The 14,976-nt window shown below is 42.5% G+C and overlaps 1 protein-coding gene across 1 annotated transcript; it reads right to left on the bottom strand.

The window, feature by feature from the left end:
* Nucleotides 1-3,435: 3,435 nt before the first annotated feature.
* Nucleotides 3,436-14,893, bottom strand: GFRA3 (GDNF family receptor alpha 3). The gene is made up of 8 exons (XM_080555224.1): nt 14,747-14,893; nt 10,839-11,114; nt 10,046-10,138; nt 9,285-9,630; nt 9,097-9,206; nt 7,837-7,971; nt 6,905-7,035; nt 3,436-6,597 (listed from the first exon to the last, which is right to left on the bottom strand). The coding sequence occupies exons 1-8, from the start codon at nt 14,787-14,789 to the stop codon at nt 6,463-6,465; spliced, it is 1,269 nt and encodes a 422-aa protein (XP_080411350.1). The 5' UTR covers nt 14,790-14,893; the 3' UTR covers nt 3,436-6,462.
* Between the last annotated feature and the right edge of the window lie 83 nt (nt 14,894-14,976).

The raw sequence follows: 14,976 nt of genomic DNA, 5'->3' as shown, positions 1-14,976 counted from the left end.
TCAATGTAGTCTTCTATAGGGATGTCTTCTTGAAATACTTTAATTGGACTCTAGTGTTATCAGTGCTAAACAAGATGTCAGATAAAGGTAGAAGCCTTCCCAAATGGGACTGGCAGCCCACAGTCTGGAGAAGCTACATTTACTTCTATTAAAATCTTACTGCAATTCCACTATGTATTAATAGTACTATTTTCACAGATATCTTAAGCAAGAGTGACTGAAAAGCATCCTTACATACAGATGCTTCACCCTGTGAAACTCTGCAATCTCCATTCTGCCAACAGCAGGTCCACCCCTTTTTGAAATTTCAGTCCTAGGCTTTATTAATCAAGAGCCTGTCAGTTACACTAGACTGACAGATTTTACCCCGAATTTATAATCTCTGCAAAGAACACACATCAATATTGAAATCAGCAAGTGTAAAAAAAATCAATTGATGACTCTCATAACTGGTATGAAATTTCACACGGCAATATATACATACGTAGCAGCACATGCTTTTCATGGCAAAAACTTAAAACACTTTCCATTGTGCATATTTCCTGAGAAAAACTGCAATACTGTCTTATCACCAAACCAGGAAATTATTTTTACTGTATTGAATTTTACCTTTGTTTTACGGGTAGCACATAGCTGTTACATTACAAATTTCCTCCTCGGTGGATTGGATGCCATGAGTTGAAGCCAAATGTTTCCTCTGAAAAGTTTTACTTAACTAAGAAACGAGTAGATCTATAAGATGACAATATTAAAAGAAGAAACATGTCAGCATTACCCAGATATGTGCGATCTAGGGCTTTGACATTTAGAATCATAGAATATCCCGAGTTCATATAATCATAGAATGGCTCTCAGAAGCCCTCTGATCAACTTCATGGCCCTCTTCTGGACCCGCTCTAACAAGTCCACATCCTTGTGCTGGGGGCCCCAGACCTGGACACAGTAGTACTTCAAGTGGGACCTCATGAGGGCAGAGTAGAGGGGAACAATCACCTCCCTCAACCTGCTGGCTACTCTAACATAGTTGGCCTTCTGGGCTGCAAGCGCGCAATGCTGGCTCATGCCAAGCCTTTTGTTCACCAGAACCCCCAAGTCTCTCTCTGCAGGGCTGCTCTTAAGGAGTTCTTCTCCCAGTCTGTATTCCTGTCTGGGATTGCCCTGACCCAGGTGCAGCACCTTGCACTTGGACTTGTTGAACCTCATGCAGTTCACATGGGCCCACTCCTCAAGCTTGTCCAGGTTCCTTTGAACAGCATCTCTTCCTTTTTTGGTATCAACTGCACCACCCACCGTGGTGTTCTCTGCAAACTTGCTGAGGGTGCACTCAATCCCACTGTCAGTGTCATTGATACTGAAGTGTGAAGACTTGCATGTTCTTCAAGGGATGATAAATACAAAAGTGTCTATGTGTATATGTTGTATAATGAAAGTAGAGTTTAAAAAAAAATAGATAAATAGTTTCATCTACTCTGTTTACTGCTTTTCTAGGATTTTGCTCTTTATTTTGTTTAGAGGTTGCTGAAATATAATTTATTTGAAGACTAATTTGCTAATTAATTATAATTTAATCGGATAATCAATAGAACATTTCTCAATCTTCTAACTAAACAAAGAGATAACTGTAATCTTCTCCTGTATTCTCAAGCTCGGTAGCAATTCCCGTTGCAAATTGCTTCTAGGGGCTCCAGTCTGCATCTCTTAGCTCTTCAAACATCTAGTGGTGTGAGCTCAGCGATTCTGGCCACATAGTAAAACAAAGGCAAAGATGATTCTCTGTGTCAGGATAAGCTATTTGAATGGTGCTTAATAAAATTTGTCATCTGATGGGGAGAGGGGAAGAACTGCTGAAGCTTGTGCCTTACAGGAAAACAGGTGGGACCAATAAGAGGAAGAGATGAGCCAAAAATCACACAGTTATTTTCTACTAGCTTAATGGCTGCCGTGTTCTGCCCAAAGGTAAAGACCTAGCTATCAGCGCCATTTATCAGGTACACCATTTTAGTATAAACTTGTTTAAAAAAGGGTAGAGCCCCTTTTTCATCTTAATTAGACAGTAACTCATTGATTCCAAGTGGGCCTTCATTTTCTAATTATTTAGTACATAATATAATGTCATCAAACATCTTTGAGTTGCTCTAAAAGCTTTAGCTCCAGAGCTCTAATATTAGGCTTTTGGCATTCATCCCTGTGCATGAAAAGCAGTCAGTCTGTTTACCAGGAATTTAGATTCACATTACTGGGGGAATTAGCAGTGAGCTATTAGTCTGATTCAAGCACTTAACAATTGCTGATCATCTCCTCCTAGCCTGCAGATAATGGAGGTGATCAGCTGTAAATGGAAAGTATGTTGGGCTATTTTCATGAAGGCACTTGGAGAAATTGCTGTTTTCTTTGACCTCTGCTAACCCTAGGGTTTGCAAGAAACCCAAACACCAAATCACTTCCTGGAGGAGAGCTAATCACCTATAAGAAAAGCTTCCATTAGAGGCAAAACCAAGCTCAGCCTCAACTGACCCTCCCTCATCTGAAAAAAGGTTCAGCCACAAAATCCCTTAGGTAAAAGTTATTAGTCGTGGATCATATTTACCATGTTTCAATGGGGGAAGCAACTGTAGAGTAGCAGCTGGTTCAGATTCCATAGTAGTGCTGGTTGGCTTCCTGCTTCTTCACTGTTGTCCCCAAAAGCTTTGTCTGGTGCGTGGACACCCCGAAGATTACTTTTGGAGTTTTTCTTCATGTTCTTGTGCTGCCTTCCATTTTAGCAAATAGAGCAACGTGTGATGTTTATGATGTATTGAAAATGATACCTTTGTTCTTTATGGGTGCTGAACCTGTAGTGTTGTCTTGTAAACTTGAAGTTACCTTGTACCATCAGCAGGTTTTAAAAGGCATTCCAGGGTAGTAGCCAAGAATTACTGTTTGAAGTAAAGCTTATTTTTTCCGGATCTGTGATACAAATGGTGTCCCTCTTTAAAAAGAAAAACATGTTCCTTTGATTGTTCCTTAAGCTTGTGCGTTTGCTGGAGGAAGTAGGAATTATTTTAATGAGGCTAAGGCATGATGCTTCAGGGATTCCAAATCCAAGGCTTATCTCTGGCATAACCTTGCTTGTGACCTTGGACAAGAAATGCCTACCAGTTCTCTCACTTGTCAGACAAGAAATAACTCATCCAACACAGCGACTGAGCTCATTGCTCAAAAAGAACTATGTGAATGCCCTTTGTAAATACATTAAACCACGTTAAGAAATCTAAAGCTACATCAGATTTCTAGAAGCCATATCTGAAGTCCCTGACAGTGAGCGATGTCTGTAAAAGTTACTGTTGAGATTGCTTGGTAAGAGATCCTGTCTCTGTTCTTTCCCATAATGTGTCCAGCAGTAGACACTAAGGAGTGTAGCTTCTCTTAAGGGCACAGAAAGGCAGGAGACTTCTAGAGTTGCAAGATAAATTTTATTACTGAGTTTTGGCATTATTTTACACTCTTAAAAATAATTTACATTACAACAATTAGAAGGTTTCTTCCTTTTATATGCTTGCTGAGAGTTCAATATTAAGACTGACAGGACAGAGAATTTCTATTAGATTATTTTCGTATTTAGAGCAAAGGTGCTAGCTGGATGTTGTATTGCAGTTACTAGTGAATAGATGCTGAGGGGTTTCTGTTGTTGTTGTTTTGTTTTTTGTAAATTACCATGTAGTACAGATAGTAGGAACTGTTCTGAATGTGTTGTGATGCTAGCAGAACTGGACTGATACTGGCATGATGTTTCTTAGTAGTAGTTATACTTCTGCATGCACGTATGCTGTGTCATTGAACAACTGTGATATTTGGAGATTAGGTGTTAAGAAAGTTTAAGTAAAAATGGATTTCTACACACATCAGTGTGAGTACTTTTGAGTGCAGGTGTATTTATAGGAAAATTTTGTTTCCAGTTATTGATGAATGAGTTTTAGGAGGCAGCTGTATATATAAAGGTGCATACGTACATAGAAAAAGGACGTAAGACATTTGGAGAAAAATCCCAACTGATGCGTTCTATTTAATTTCTGTCTAGAGCAGGATTTTGTCTGACTGTAAAGCATTTTCCTATGTAATCCAGGGCACAACAGGAGGCTGCAGTTGCAATCGGTAACCTTCTCATTAGGGGCTAAAAGTCCACAGTGCCATGAATACGAACAACAAATGCTAATGCCTTTCCCCATATCCACCTGTCTCAGAGCACTGAAGTGGAGAAAGAGGAAAACTCACAGCATTGATGAGTGGAAGATGGATGCTGTAGACTATATATGTGGTAGAGATGGCTCAGGGAAAGCTATTCTATCTTTCTGATAAATGTTCTCACTGATTTGTGGAATATTGTAAAGCACGATGTTTTCCTCTTCCCTGTCACTCTCCAGCAATCTCTGGAGATAACACAACCTACGATGCTACAATAAAAAGCCTTGACACGCATTTCCAGCCTCACCTTATGGAGGATGGCCAAATGTAGATCTCAGAGTTCTGTGGTAACATGGGCTCTATTTTCATTAAAGAGGGGTAACAAACATGTGGAAACAATGCTGTCTTTTGATTCACATAGTCACATTTCAGTAGGCAATGGTAAATAACAGCATTCATATTCCTCTTAATTAAGATAACATGATACTTGTTCCTACTGCATGGAAATAAGGTGTTGCTTCTCTATGCAACAAAGTCCTGCTCCATGCAATCATTTTCCTGCCCTACCTGCCCAAGAAGGTAAGAGAAGGCTGGAATTCTAAACAGAAATATTAGCACTGCAGAAGGACAGCTACTCTGATACATTTAGCAATGGAAGATTCTCTGGTAAGAAGGTGTCTGACAGTGACTGGGAACCACAGCACATTACCTAGCTGGTACCTTTCTGGGAGCAGATAAAGCACAAGGCAGAAAGAAATGCTAACCTGTTCTGCATCTATTCAGGACTGTAATATTGCTCACACAGTATTAGCTGTGCATAATATTGTTCAGATCTGTTGTACCTCATAGGATGAACAAGAGGCATTATATGTGTGTGTAGAGAAGCTGTACTGAACTCAGTTTCTAGCTATCCTGAAAGCATAAGATGGCTGATGAGGCAACTCTTGCACACAATTGATTGTGGACTATTAACCTATGCTCAGAAATCAATATTTACTTAACACCACATTTTAACAGGCCAATGCAGCATAAAATAACAGCAGTTATACAGTGCACATGTTTACACTCAGAATAAACAGATTATGAAATAGATCTTGGCAAGGAGGAGGCTGGCAGGGAGTGAAAGGGGAAAATGATAACTTCAGTATGTGGAAAGGTACAAACTAGTTCCATCTTTCAGAGGCTTCTGCAACTGAATGTGCCAGGAGAATACAACTTCAGTGTAGTGAATACAGCTTCAATGAGCTATCCGCTTTCTGTAAGCATTCCTGAAAAGGTTTGGCCTGAGGCCTGGCAAGGTCATCCTTGGCTAGATGAATTTACTAGGGTTGAGTAGAGAAATCTCTGCTAACCCACAAAATACAAGTCTGTTGCTAGCCATGCTAATGGATGTTATGTATAGTTACAAGGGGCAAAACTGAAAGAAGCAAGAACATAATCTGGGGTATAGCATCCTTGACCTGGGATAGTGTTTTTCATATATTTAAAAGAATGGATTTGGAAAAAAATAAAAATAAAAGGAACTGAAAGTAATCCAGAACTGGTGTTTGACAGGGACTTTATGTTTACATTTACTTGGCTTTGTTTGCAACTCCCCCTGGAGTGAGGCCACTAAATCTTAAAGATGGTATGCTGTACTCTGTGCCTGAGGAAGAGCTTCAGGAGGTGGGGTGATAGGATACAGTGTCAGGTACAGAATCTTAGAATATCCTGAGTTGGAAGGGACCCACAAGGATCATCAAGTCCAACTCCTGGCTCTGCACAGGACCACCCAAAAATCAAACTATATGTCTGAGTGCATTGTCCAAATGTTTCTTGAATACTGGCAGGCTCAGTGCAGTGACTACTGCCCTAGGGAGCCTGTTCCAGTGCCTGAACACCCCCTCAGTGAAGAACCTTTTCCTAAAATCCAGCCTGAACCTCCTCTGTTGCAGCTTCATGCTGTTTCTGACTAAAGGTGCCTCCCTCTATTCAGAAACCTAACCCTGCACAAGTTCTGACAGAATTCAGACTTCGGTTTTAAAATACTGTGCTTGAATATCAGCTGGACTTTTACTCAAAATACTAACATGGCAGAAGCAATGGTGGGCTCCAAATCTGCAGCTCTTAGTGCAAACTGACTGGGGGAAAGTGGGATGCAAGCTGGGGAGAGGTTTCTAGTGACTGCATTTATGGGTTAAGGCTACTCCCTTCCTCTTTTCCAGAAGCCTTTTGTTTCTCCAGGGTAAATCAGTAGTGGGAGGTGCCTGGATATGGAATAAGATTAATAATATGGGAAGGAAAGATGCAATTTATGCCAAGTTAAAGTGCACTCAGCAACAGGGGCAGGAACAGAGACAGAGATGACCAAGAAACAGCAGTTCCAGAATATACAGAGGAGACCATAGGCAAACTGCTGTGTTCAGAGGTCTCTCGATGTGTCTTCATTTCTGCCACCTAGGAAATGAAAAGGAGGAATGAATCCCAGTTAGACTTATTTGTGCTCAAACACCTCTGTAGGGCCTCCAATTCTGGGCACAGCTGTGAGACTATAGGAAACTTGTGCAGCCAAGCAGCAAGGCCTCCTATTTCTGCTTGTCTGTGGAAGGAATAGGTTCAGCTAAAGTAGATTAGGGTTCTGCATGCATATGGCATCCCTCATGTTGATGTCCAAAATCATACATTTCCAGATCCGGGGTTATTGGACAACTGTCTCTACGTTGCTTGACTCACCACTTGCTGGAGGCAACAAAGCAATACGTACCTGGGACATTTCTGAAGCAAGAGATGTGCTGGCACTGTCTCCTTGGAAGCTTAGGGAAGATGAATAGAATAAGTCTTCCTGTCGTTCTAGACCTGTCTGCTTCTGGTGCATTTGAGACCAAATAGTATTTTCTGTAAACAGAAGTAAAGCAAGAGTCTTATTGTACTTTTCTTGTGCATACCTTGGAGTTTAGTGAACAGAAGTCTAGGGTAGCTATTTTAAGAAAGGCACTCACAGTCTGTATGGATTTGATTTAGAAAATACATATTTTGTGTTTAATAAATGGCACGTTACTTTGTGGGTTTACTTGTGACTTTTAGAAGAGACTACAAGGCCAATTTTCACTCTACCTGAAGACCTTTGGGTTTCTATGGGACTTTGCCAGCTGTCTATTTGTAAGGGGCAGCTATGTAGTATCTCAGGTGGGATGTTTGGGTTGTAGGTGTATCTATAGTGCTGGGTATAAGTCTTTTCAGTATAGCAGTAGGTAGATTTAAATAATCATTTATCTAATTATGCTGATTTCTTTGTTTGATATCATCTGGAAGCTTTTACAAACGAAGTATTTAAATCTTATTAAGGTATGTTGCTAGTAAGGGGAGGAGGAACCAAAACCCCATAATCCTGGTGCAGTGATGGGGCTACTCAGCAACCTATGGATACAACACATCTGACACCCCCTGTTTTCTTTGTAATCCCTTCATTTGAATGCTGTTTGTAGATAGCTTCACTGGTGTCTGTGTTGGTAAAAGATATAAAATCACCTCTGTGAGCAGATCCAGGCTGGTCCCACAGGTTGGCTAGGAGATCATGGAAACACTTCAGAAGACAGAACTATATGCAAGAGCAATGCAATGTAGGATCTTGAAATGAACAGGATTTGAACTTCCCTGTGCTAAGCTGTTTCCCCAGTTCCATGATGTGATGCTTACCAAGGCATTTGTTGCTCTCAAACATGCTGAGTATCTGGTCACACTTCTCCTTCTGGTTGCCGCTGCTCTCACATGTACACCACAAGGAGACCTCCACGCTGGAGTTACTGATGTAGTTGGGTGTCATTGGCGTGCCTGTCCCAAACCCCCAGAAATGGGAATCAAGATTTACTTCACTAAGTGAAAGAAGCATGATCGGTCCTCTTGTGTTAAAGACAATGCTACCCTGGAGGCAGAAGCCTTCCATTGTGATGTGCTTGTTACTCAGAAGAGGTCAGAAGCCCCTGCAAGGTGACCTAGGTCTGTTGAATACATGTGCAGTCTGCTACACTGTGAGAAAGTGGGGAGGTTGTTAATCCCAACTCAATCTGACGGTGAGGTACACTGATAACTGAACCTGGTGAAAACATTAGACTGAAGGATGTGAACCATCTGCAGAGATTCAACTGCAATACTGGCATATAACAGCAAAAGGCTCTCTCAGTTCTCACATAGCAGGCAATACTGCGTGGCCAAATGCTTTTTGCCAAACAAGCGCTGCACATCTGTAGTGTGCCATTCAGAGCACAGAGTTTATTTGGGATGAAAATAGCAAAAACATCTGGAAAACCAGAAGTTGTAGTCTAGAATTACAGCTTCTGAGATACTGTTGCACTTTGTCGCTTCTCCTTTGAACCATTCTGAAAAGGTATTAGCAAGTTGACAGCAAATGTCTGTAAGCAAAGACAACTTTCATTCCAACAGCTGATAGTGCTTTGTGTACCTGTTGTTCTGACTGGCTCAAAGATAGTGTGCACACAGTGTTAAACCACCAGGAATGTAAACATTAAGAAGTGAGGGCATGTATAATAACGATCCTATCCTACAACTGGATTCTGCTGTGATCATGATGTAGCTCCTACAGCAGGAATGTCTTAATTCATACAGCCAAGAGAGTCCCAGTGGTCAGGCATTTAGAGCATTTTGCATCAGCTGATGATGCGAACAGGAGTGCAAGAATCCCAGGCAAGTGCTGCTGCTTTGACAGCAGCGGATGGGACAAAACAGAGTGATAAATGCCACCAAGGAGCTCTCTTTGGGCTGCATTTACCTCAGAAGCAAGTGAGAACACTATCATCAATTAGGCTAAGGCATGTTTATGGGCATACTGAGCACTATTACCTGCATCAAAGCAAGACAGTCCCTCACAGCATAGCAGTGTGACTGCAAGTTTGTTGCCTAAAGGCATTCACCCTGTGTGTTCCCGTGGGTATCACTTACCAATCATCCCCATGTAAGCCTGCAGGCATGCAGCATGATTGTGCTGAGAGCAACCATCTGGGGACATATCTGCAGGTTGGCAGTTTTGTTGGAAGTCAGCCAGTCGGGATCTGTAGGAAGGAAAATAAGACTATCAGTGTCTATGTTGTTCTCTTCTTGTGGCTAGTGTCTGCTGCTGCCAGACCTACTTGCAGATGTGGTCTTCCAAGCAGGAGTCCAGAAGCCAGAGGCAGTTGGGTTTAGTGTTATACTGAAAGGAACAATCGGGAACAATAGTTTTCCGGCGTCGTTCTCCACAAAGTTCATCCTGACACGGACAGAACAGGATCCTTCTAGTGAAATCCTCAGGCACTTTCTCAAAGAAATTTCTTAGCCCTCTGTGGCATTTGCGACGGTCACACATGTCCTCACTTCCTGCTCCCTTGGTGCAGATTGAGGCATAGTCTGTGCGCAGCCGAACACACTTCTTGCTCAGATTACAGACATGAGTTGCTTTCAGGCATGGATTTGTTGCATCTCCTGCTAACTGTGAGCCTATAAAGCCAAAAAAAAAACCCAAACCATAAACAAGGAAGCAAGTCTTCAGAAAAGATTTTACATGGAAATAGGAGTAGCCCTTACTTGATGGTCTAATTGCTAACATCAAAATGAACAAAGCAACTTAGTCCTGCTATGTGCCTGTAGCATGACACTGCAGTGATGTTAGTTACAAAATCACATATTTTATTGGTTGACGTTCCAAAGAATGCATCATTGTGGGTTACTGCCTGTTTCATAGGCCTGGATCTGTAGCTATATTTATATTTGGTAGGGGTGCAAATACAGGTAAGTACCCAGAGCAGACATTCCTCCGAGGTCAAGTACCTCAAATCATTCTTCTTAATAATTTTCAGCCCCTGAAAAGTTAAAAACCAGCAGCAGCATATCATATAACCATTATAATCCCTACCTGATAGCAGAGCTGCCAGTTCGTTATAATCTGTCTTCCAGTGTTCTTCATTTGCTGGATTCTCATAAGGAGAGGTCTCCAAATTGAAATAGCCTAGGCAAGACACAAGGTATTCTATTTTATGCAGTGGGAGAAATGTGTTGTGACCAGTTTTTTTTCTTTTTTTTTTTTTTTTCCCTCTTATTTGTGATTCTTCAGGTTGGGGTTCAGAGATGTTCTATCATGCTCAAAGCCAAATGCCAAGAATGGTTCTGCTGGAGATGCAAAGGTGTTACTGTATAGCAACAGCATTACATTTTGTCATTAGATTTCCTCTGGCTGGAATTTGGTCTATGTTGAAATTTGCGTTTTTTTGGCCTCAGTGCTAGTGAGGAGATATGCAGCATTAGCAGTCCCTGGTGGGAGGCCAAGTAGAAGCATCCCATTAAAGCTGGAGAGAAGTAGCCTGCTCATGGATGCCGTTACAGTGTGTGTGATAATCTCACATCCGTTTTCAGTGATGGATAGATGTGACCATTTTGAGGTGATTTTTACAGCACTAAATATAAGTAAATGTCTCAAACTAGCTATCTTTGTTTTGTAAGGTCCCCGGTGTATTTGAAGGGCCAGTCGCAGACCAGATCAGTTTTCTATGCTTATCAAACAGAGAAGTAATGACTCCTCTTTACTAGGAGATGTGGCTCCAAAGTGATAACCTGCAGTGTTGGGAAGTGGCCCTTCACGTTTTTTTTCAGGTGGTGGGGCAGGGTTGAGCCTTACTAGTACCTTCTAAATTCATATTATTTCATCTCACCATCTGTCATGCTGGTGTGAACAGTCCAGAAAACGCGTAGGCAATGCTCCTGTCTCTTCATGCGTCGGTGACACTTGCAGTGCAGTAAAGAGCTGTTTCCGAGGTCTAGCTCTGCATTTAGACACCTGACCCTGGTATCATGATCCAGTGGAAGGAAGCGAGTCTTAGCAAGGGCACAGTCTTCCAGAATCCTGTAGGTGGCATTGCAGATGGAGTCTGAGAGGCACAGCTGTTCTGCTGCTATGCAGTCACTCCTTGGCAGAGACAGGAGGTCTCCTGGTCAAGCAGGGAAAAGATTGTTAGGATTTCAGTCAGGATGAATGCCACACAAACACGTTATCATTGTTCTGTTGGCATTCCTAGTAAGGACTCAGCGCAGAATTGGTTGGGGTCCTTCATACCGTAGCAAGGAGCAAAAGCTCTCCATTTAGAAACAAAAGGATGAGTATTAGTGTATTAAAGGGGGAACAAAAGATTAATGAAAAATCTCAAAAAATATTTTGTTTAATAAAACCTTTTTTTTTTTCCCCATCACCCTTCACTCTTTCAATTTGGTCAGGATCAGGGATGGCTCTGTATTTTCCTGAAGCAGTAAATCTCTATGGAAACCTTGGCTTTGCTGAGGCCTGCTTTGAAGAAACTCTCCTATATGGGTAATGAAAAGCTCAGTGAAACAAACAAGTACTAACACGATGCTGCATGATGTAAGTCAGCGCTAGTGCCATTGCTATGTATATACTGGTCATTAAGAGATGCAGAGAAAACCATTGCCAGGGTGTAAAAGCAACTATTTTATTGAGCTTGGAAACGTAAGAATAAATATACGTATCCTTTGTATAATAGAAGAAACCCTTATCACTAGATGCAAGTAGTTTCATATAAAAGTGCTGACATGCAATCAATTTACAGTATATAGAACTGAATCCCTGAAATTTCTGCCAAAAACGCTGGGATGCAGGCTTGACCTATCAGCTTTCATCTTTTGGTCATTTGTGAATTCTGAGTATAACTATTTGTGTGTATTTGTATAACACATGTATTAATTTATATATATATATATATATAAAATATTAATTTATATACACCCCACCACCTTATGGAAGTATTAAATAACCTTAATTTAACAATACAATCTTTAAAACTTGATGATTTTTTTTTTTTTTTAAATATATAGACTGTTCTGCCCTAAGGATAATACAGAGGGTGAGCTGTCATTTTCACAGAGAGGTGAATTCAGTCTGTAATCTTTCTTCACTTCTACAGTACATAAATCTATGTTTACAGTACAGGTACAACAAACCATAGAATCACAGAATGTTTTGGGTTGGAAAGACCTTAAAACCACCTAGTTCCAACCTCCCTGCATGGCCAGGGACACCTTTCACTAGAACAAGTTTCCCAAACCCCATCCAACCTAGACTTGTGAAGACTTGGAACAAGACTATTTGCTAACAGAATTTATATGTAGGCTAGTAGTACGTTTCTTCCCTTCAGGACAATATTGCTTGGCTGTTTTGGGGAAATAACTATGCCTAGCCTAACACCTATCTTTGATGTTCTTTGGGTATGTGATCTCACCTATCATTCTCTTGATCAGCAGGTGCTGTACTACTATTTCTGTCTGTCTTCACTACAAGCTAAATATATATATAGGTTCAGCTTATATTACGTGGTATACTGTCTTCGCTATCTAATTTGTTTTCTCACTTCCTTCACTTTTGCTGGCTTCATGAGTTTATTTGCTGTAAGCGGTAGGCTGTTTAATTCCATACTAGTCTGCTTCTCAAACTTCCTAGTTTTCCTACAGCCCAGTTATGCTATCTAGGTGTCTCTGTCCCAATCATACATATTTCTTGGCTTTTCTAGCAACTTCCTGTACTTTGTTGTTCATCTGGCTGTTATATAAAGACTGTATGACTTTGTGAATTTTCTGAAAAACAATCTCTCACCAGAAATGCTTTGTACCTGGCACAGTAGGTTTTGGTTAGGCATTCCACCTCAGCACAACCTTAAAGAACATTCTGAGTTTGATTACATCCCGTAAGGCTGCAAGCAGGGCAAATTTCCAATAGCAAATTTTCCAGCTTAAACGATTCAATGATTCTATTATCTCCAGTAGCTTTGGAATTCTAAGAGGTACAAACTGATCTACCTCACAAGGCCAGAACAAAGTACCATCTCCAACAGTGGCCTGTACTAGCTGTTGTAGTAAGCTCATTAAAGGACAGGACATACTTTCCTAGCCTTAAGAATTCTGCTCAACAAGCACCTGAGGTTTAAGTGACATTTTCAAAACTTTAAAGTGATATAGTTATTGACAGGGTGGAGCAAAACTGATTATAAATGAATGGACTGTGTTTTTGCCACAGGCCTATACCAGATGCTTTGGGTGAAGCTGCTGGAAACCTCAAAGCAGAGAAATTTAAAACAATCCTCCTTTACAGACATCATATAATAGCTGGCATTGTCTTAAGCCCTAATACATGACATGCTTCTTCTTTAAAAAAAAAAACCACACACAAACAACAACAACAAAAACTTATAATTCCAGGCAGTCAGGTGAAAGAATTAGAAAGCTCTGTAGTTTAGCTTGCAGAAAGCATTAAAGGGACTGTACAGGAGTCCCTTCTGCAGTTAATAAATAAATAAATAAATAAATAAAAAGTAATATTCACTTCGCAAAACATGATTATTTGTATCTTAGAGAAATTAATAGTTAATACAACAGCCATTTATTCTCCCTTGTGACTCCGTGTTCTGTTATATATATTTATGGAGTTACAATTAATAGTATTATTATTTAAATATCCCTTGCACTCCACGCTCTTGAAAGAGAGGACAATTGCAGAAAGGAGACCTTTGCTTTATTAAGAACAGATATAAAGTAAGCATTAGTATTTGGACAACAGAAAACTAGGAAATCTACTGCAATCATGTTGCTGTAAATACTACTGAGATCTCAGCACAATAGCTCTTCTTTATAGCAGTCATGATATTCAGCAGTTGCACCTTTTTCTGAACGTAAAGCACTGACATCCCATAGGTAGGGTCTAGGAGTGCTTCAGAGCAGTTTTGTAGTTTCTCTATTTCTAGCCACTTCAACCATGAAGACTGCCCAAGAAAGAGATGAACTGGAAAGAGGAACCATTTCCATCCTCAGCCATTGTGACTTGTCAGTAGTATACGGCAGAGTAAGACAAACAGCTGTATCTCCACAGGAGCTCCCTAGATTGGTCTTTGCCAACTGAGCCTCATCTCAGAAAACTATCATCCTGAAGCATTTCAGAGGGGGACTGCCTGGAAGGTTGCTATCAAAACAAGCTCTCAGCAAAGTTATCTCAGACAGGTCCAGCGTCTCCTCCAAGAGCTAGAACGGACACTGTCTTTATGCCCTTTCTGCTGCGTTGAGGGATCAGCTCCTGACATCTGTCGCTCCCCGCTGCGAGTCAGAGCAGCAGGTCGTCCTCCTTCGCCTCCGCGAGCTTCGCCTCAATGAAATCCATTCCCCCGCCCCAGAGCATCCCTCCTTGGTCACATCAGCACTTGCGATTCACGTTTCAGGTCAAAGCAGCAGCATGTCTTTCCCGGTTTGAAACACGGCTTCTTCACTGCTGCCGGGGCCGGTAGCCCCGAGCCCGGGACGCGCCCCGGGCTCGTCCGGCGCCAGGAGCGCGCAAACGGGCCGCCCGGACGGGGTCAGCGAGGGGCGCCGGCCCCGGGCACAGCTTCTGCCGGCAGCGGGCCGGGGCCGCGCAGCCCAGCCCAGCCCAGCCCAGCCCAGCCCAGCCCAGCCCTGCCCTGCCCTGCCCTGCCCTGCCCTGCCCTGCCCTGCCCTGCCCTGCCCTGCCCTGCCCTGCCCAGCCCAGCCCAGCCCAGCCCTGCCCTGCCCTGCCGCCCCGCGCTGTTACCGGCTCGGGAGAAGAGCAGCCCCAGGAGCAGGGCGAGCAGCATGCTGCAGCCCAGCCAGCGGTCGCCCTCTGCGGGTGCTGGGTCCGCAGCTCACAGGCTGCGCGCAGCCCGCCAGCGTGGGAGCGGCCCCCGCCCCGCCCCGCCCCGCCCCGCCCCGCCCCGGCCCGGCCCGGCCTGGCTCGGCCCGGCCCGGCCCGGCCCCGTCGAGGTGCTGGCGGCGAGCGCCGCC

This window comes from Anser brachyrhynchus, assembly GCF_964034855.1.
Source record: "Anser brachyrhynchus genome assembly, chromosome: 14".
NCBI classification, from domain to species: Eukaryota; Metazoa; Chordata; class Aves; order Anseriformes; family Anatidae; genus Anser; species Anser brachyrhynchus.
The sequence above is the reverse complement of the archived record's forward strand: the minus strand, read 5'-3'. Positions and strand labels throughout refer to the sequence as shown.

Coding starts and splice junctions, on each gene's coding strand:
- GFRA3 (XM_080555224.1), bottom strand. CDS start 14,789: ATGCTGCTCGCCCTGCTCCTGGGGCTGCTCTTCTCCCGAGCCG. Junction 11,115..14,746: donor GCTGCTCTTCTCCCGAGCCG/GTAACAGCGCGG, acceptor CTGCTTGACCAG/GAGACCTCCTGTCTCTGCCA. Junction 10,139..10,838: donor TCACACCAGCATGACAGATG/GTGAGATGAAAT, acceptor TGTCTTGCCTAG/GCTATTTCAATTTGGAGACC.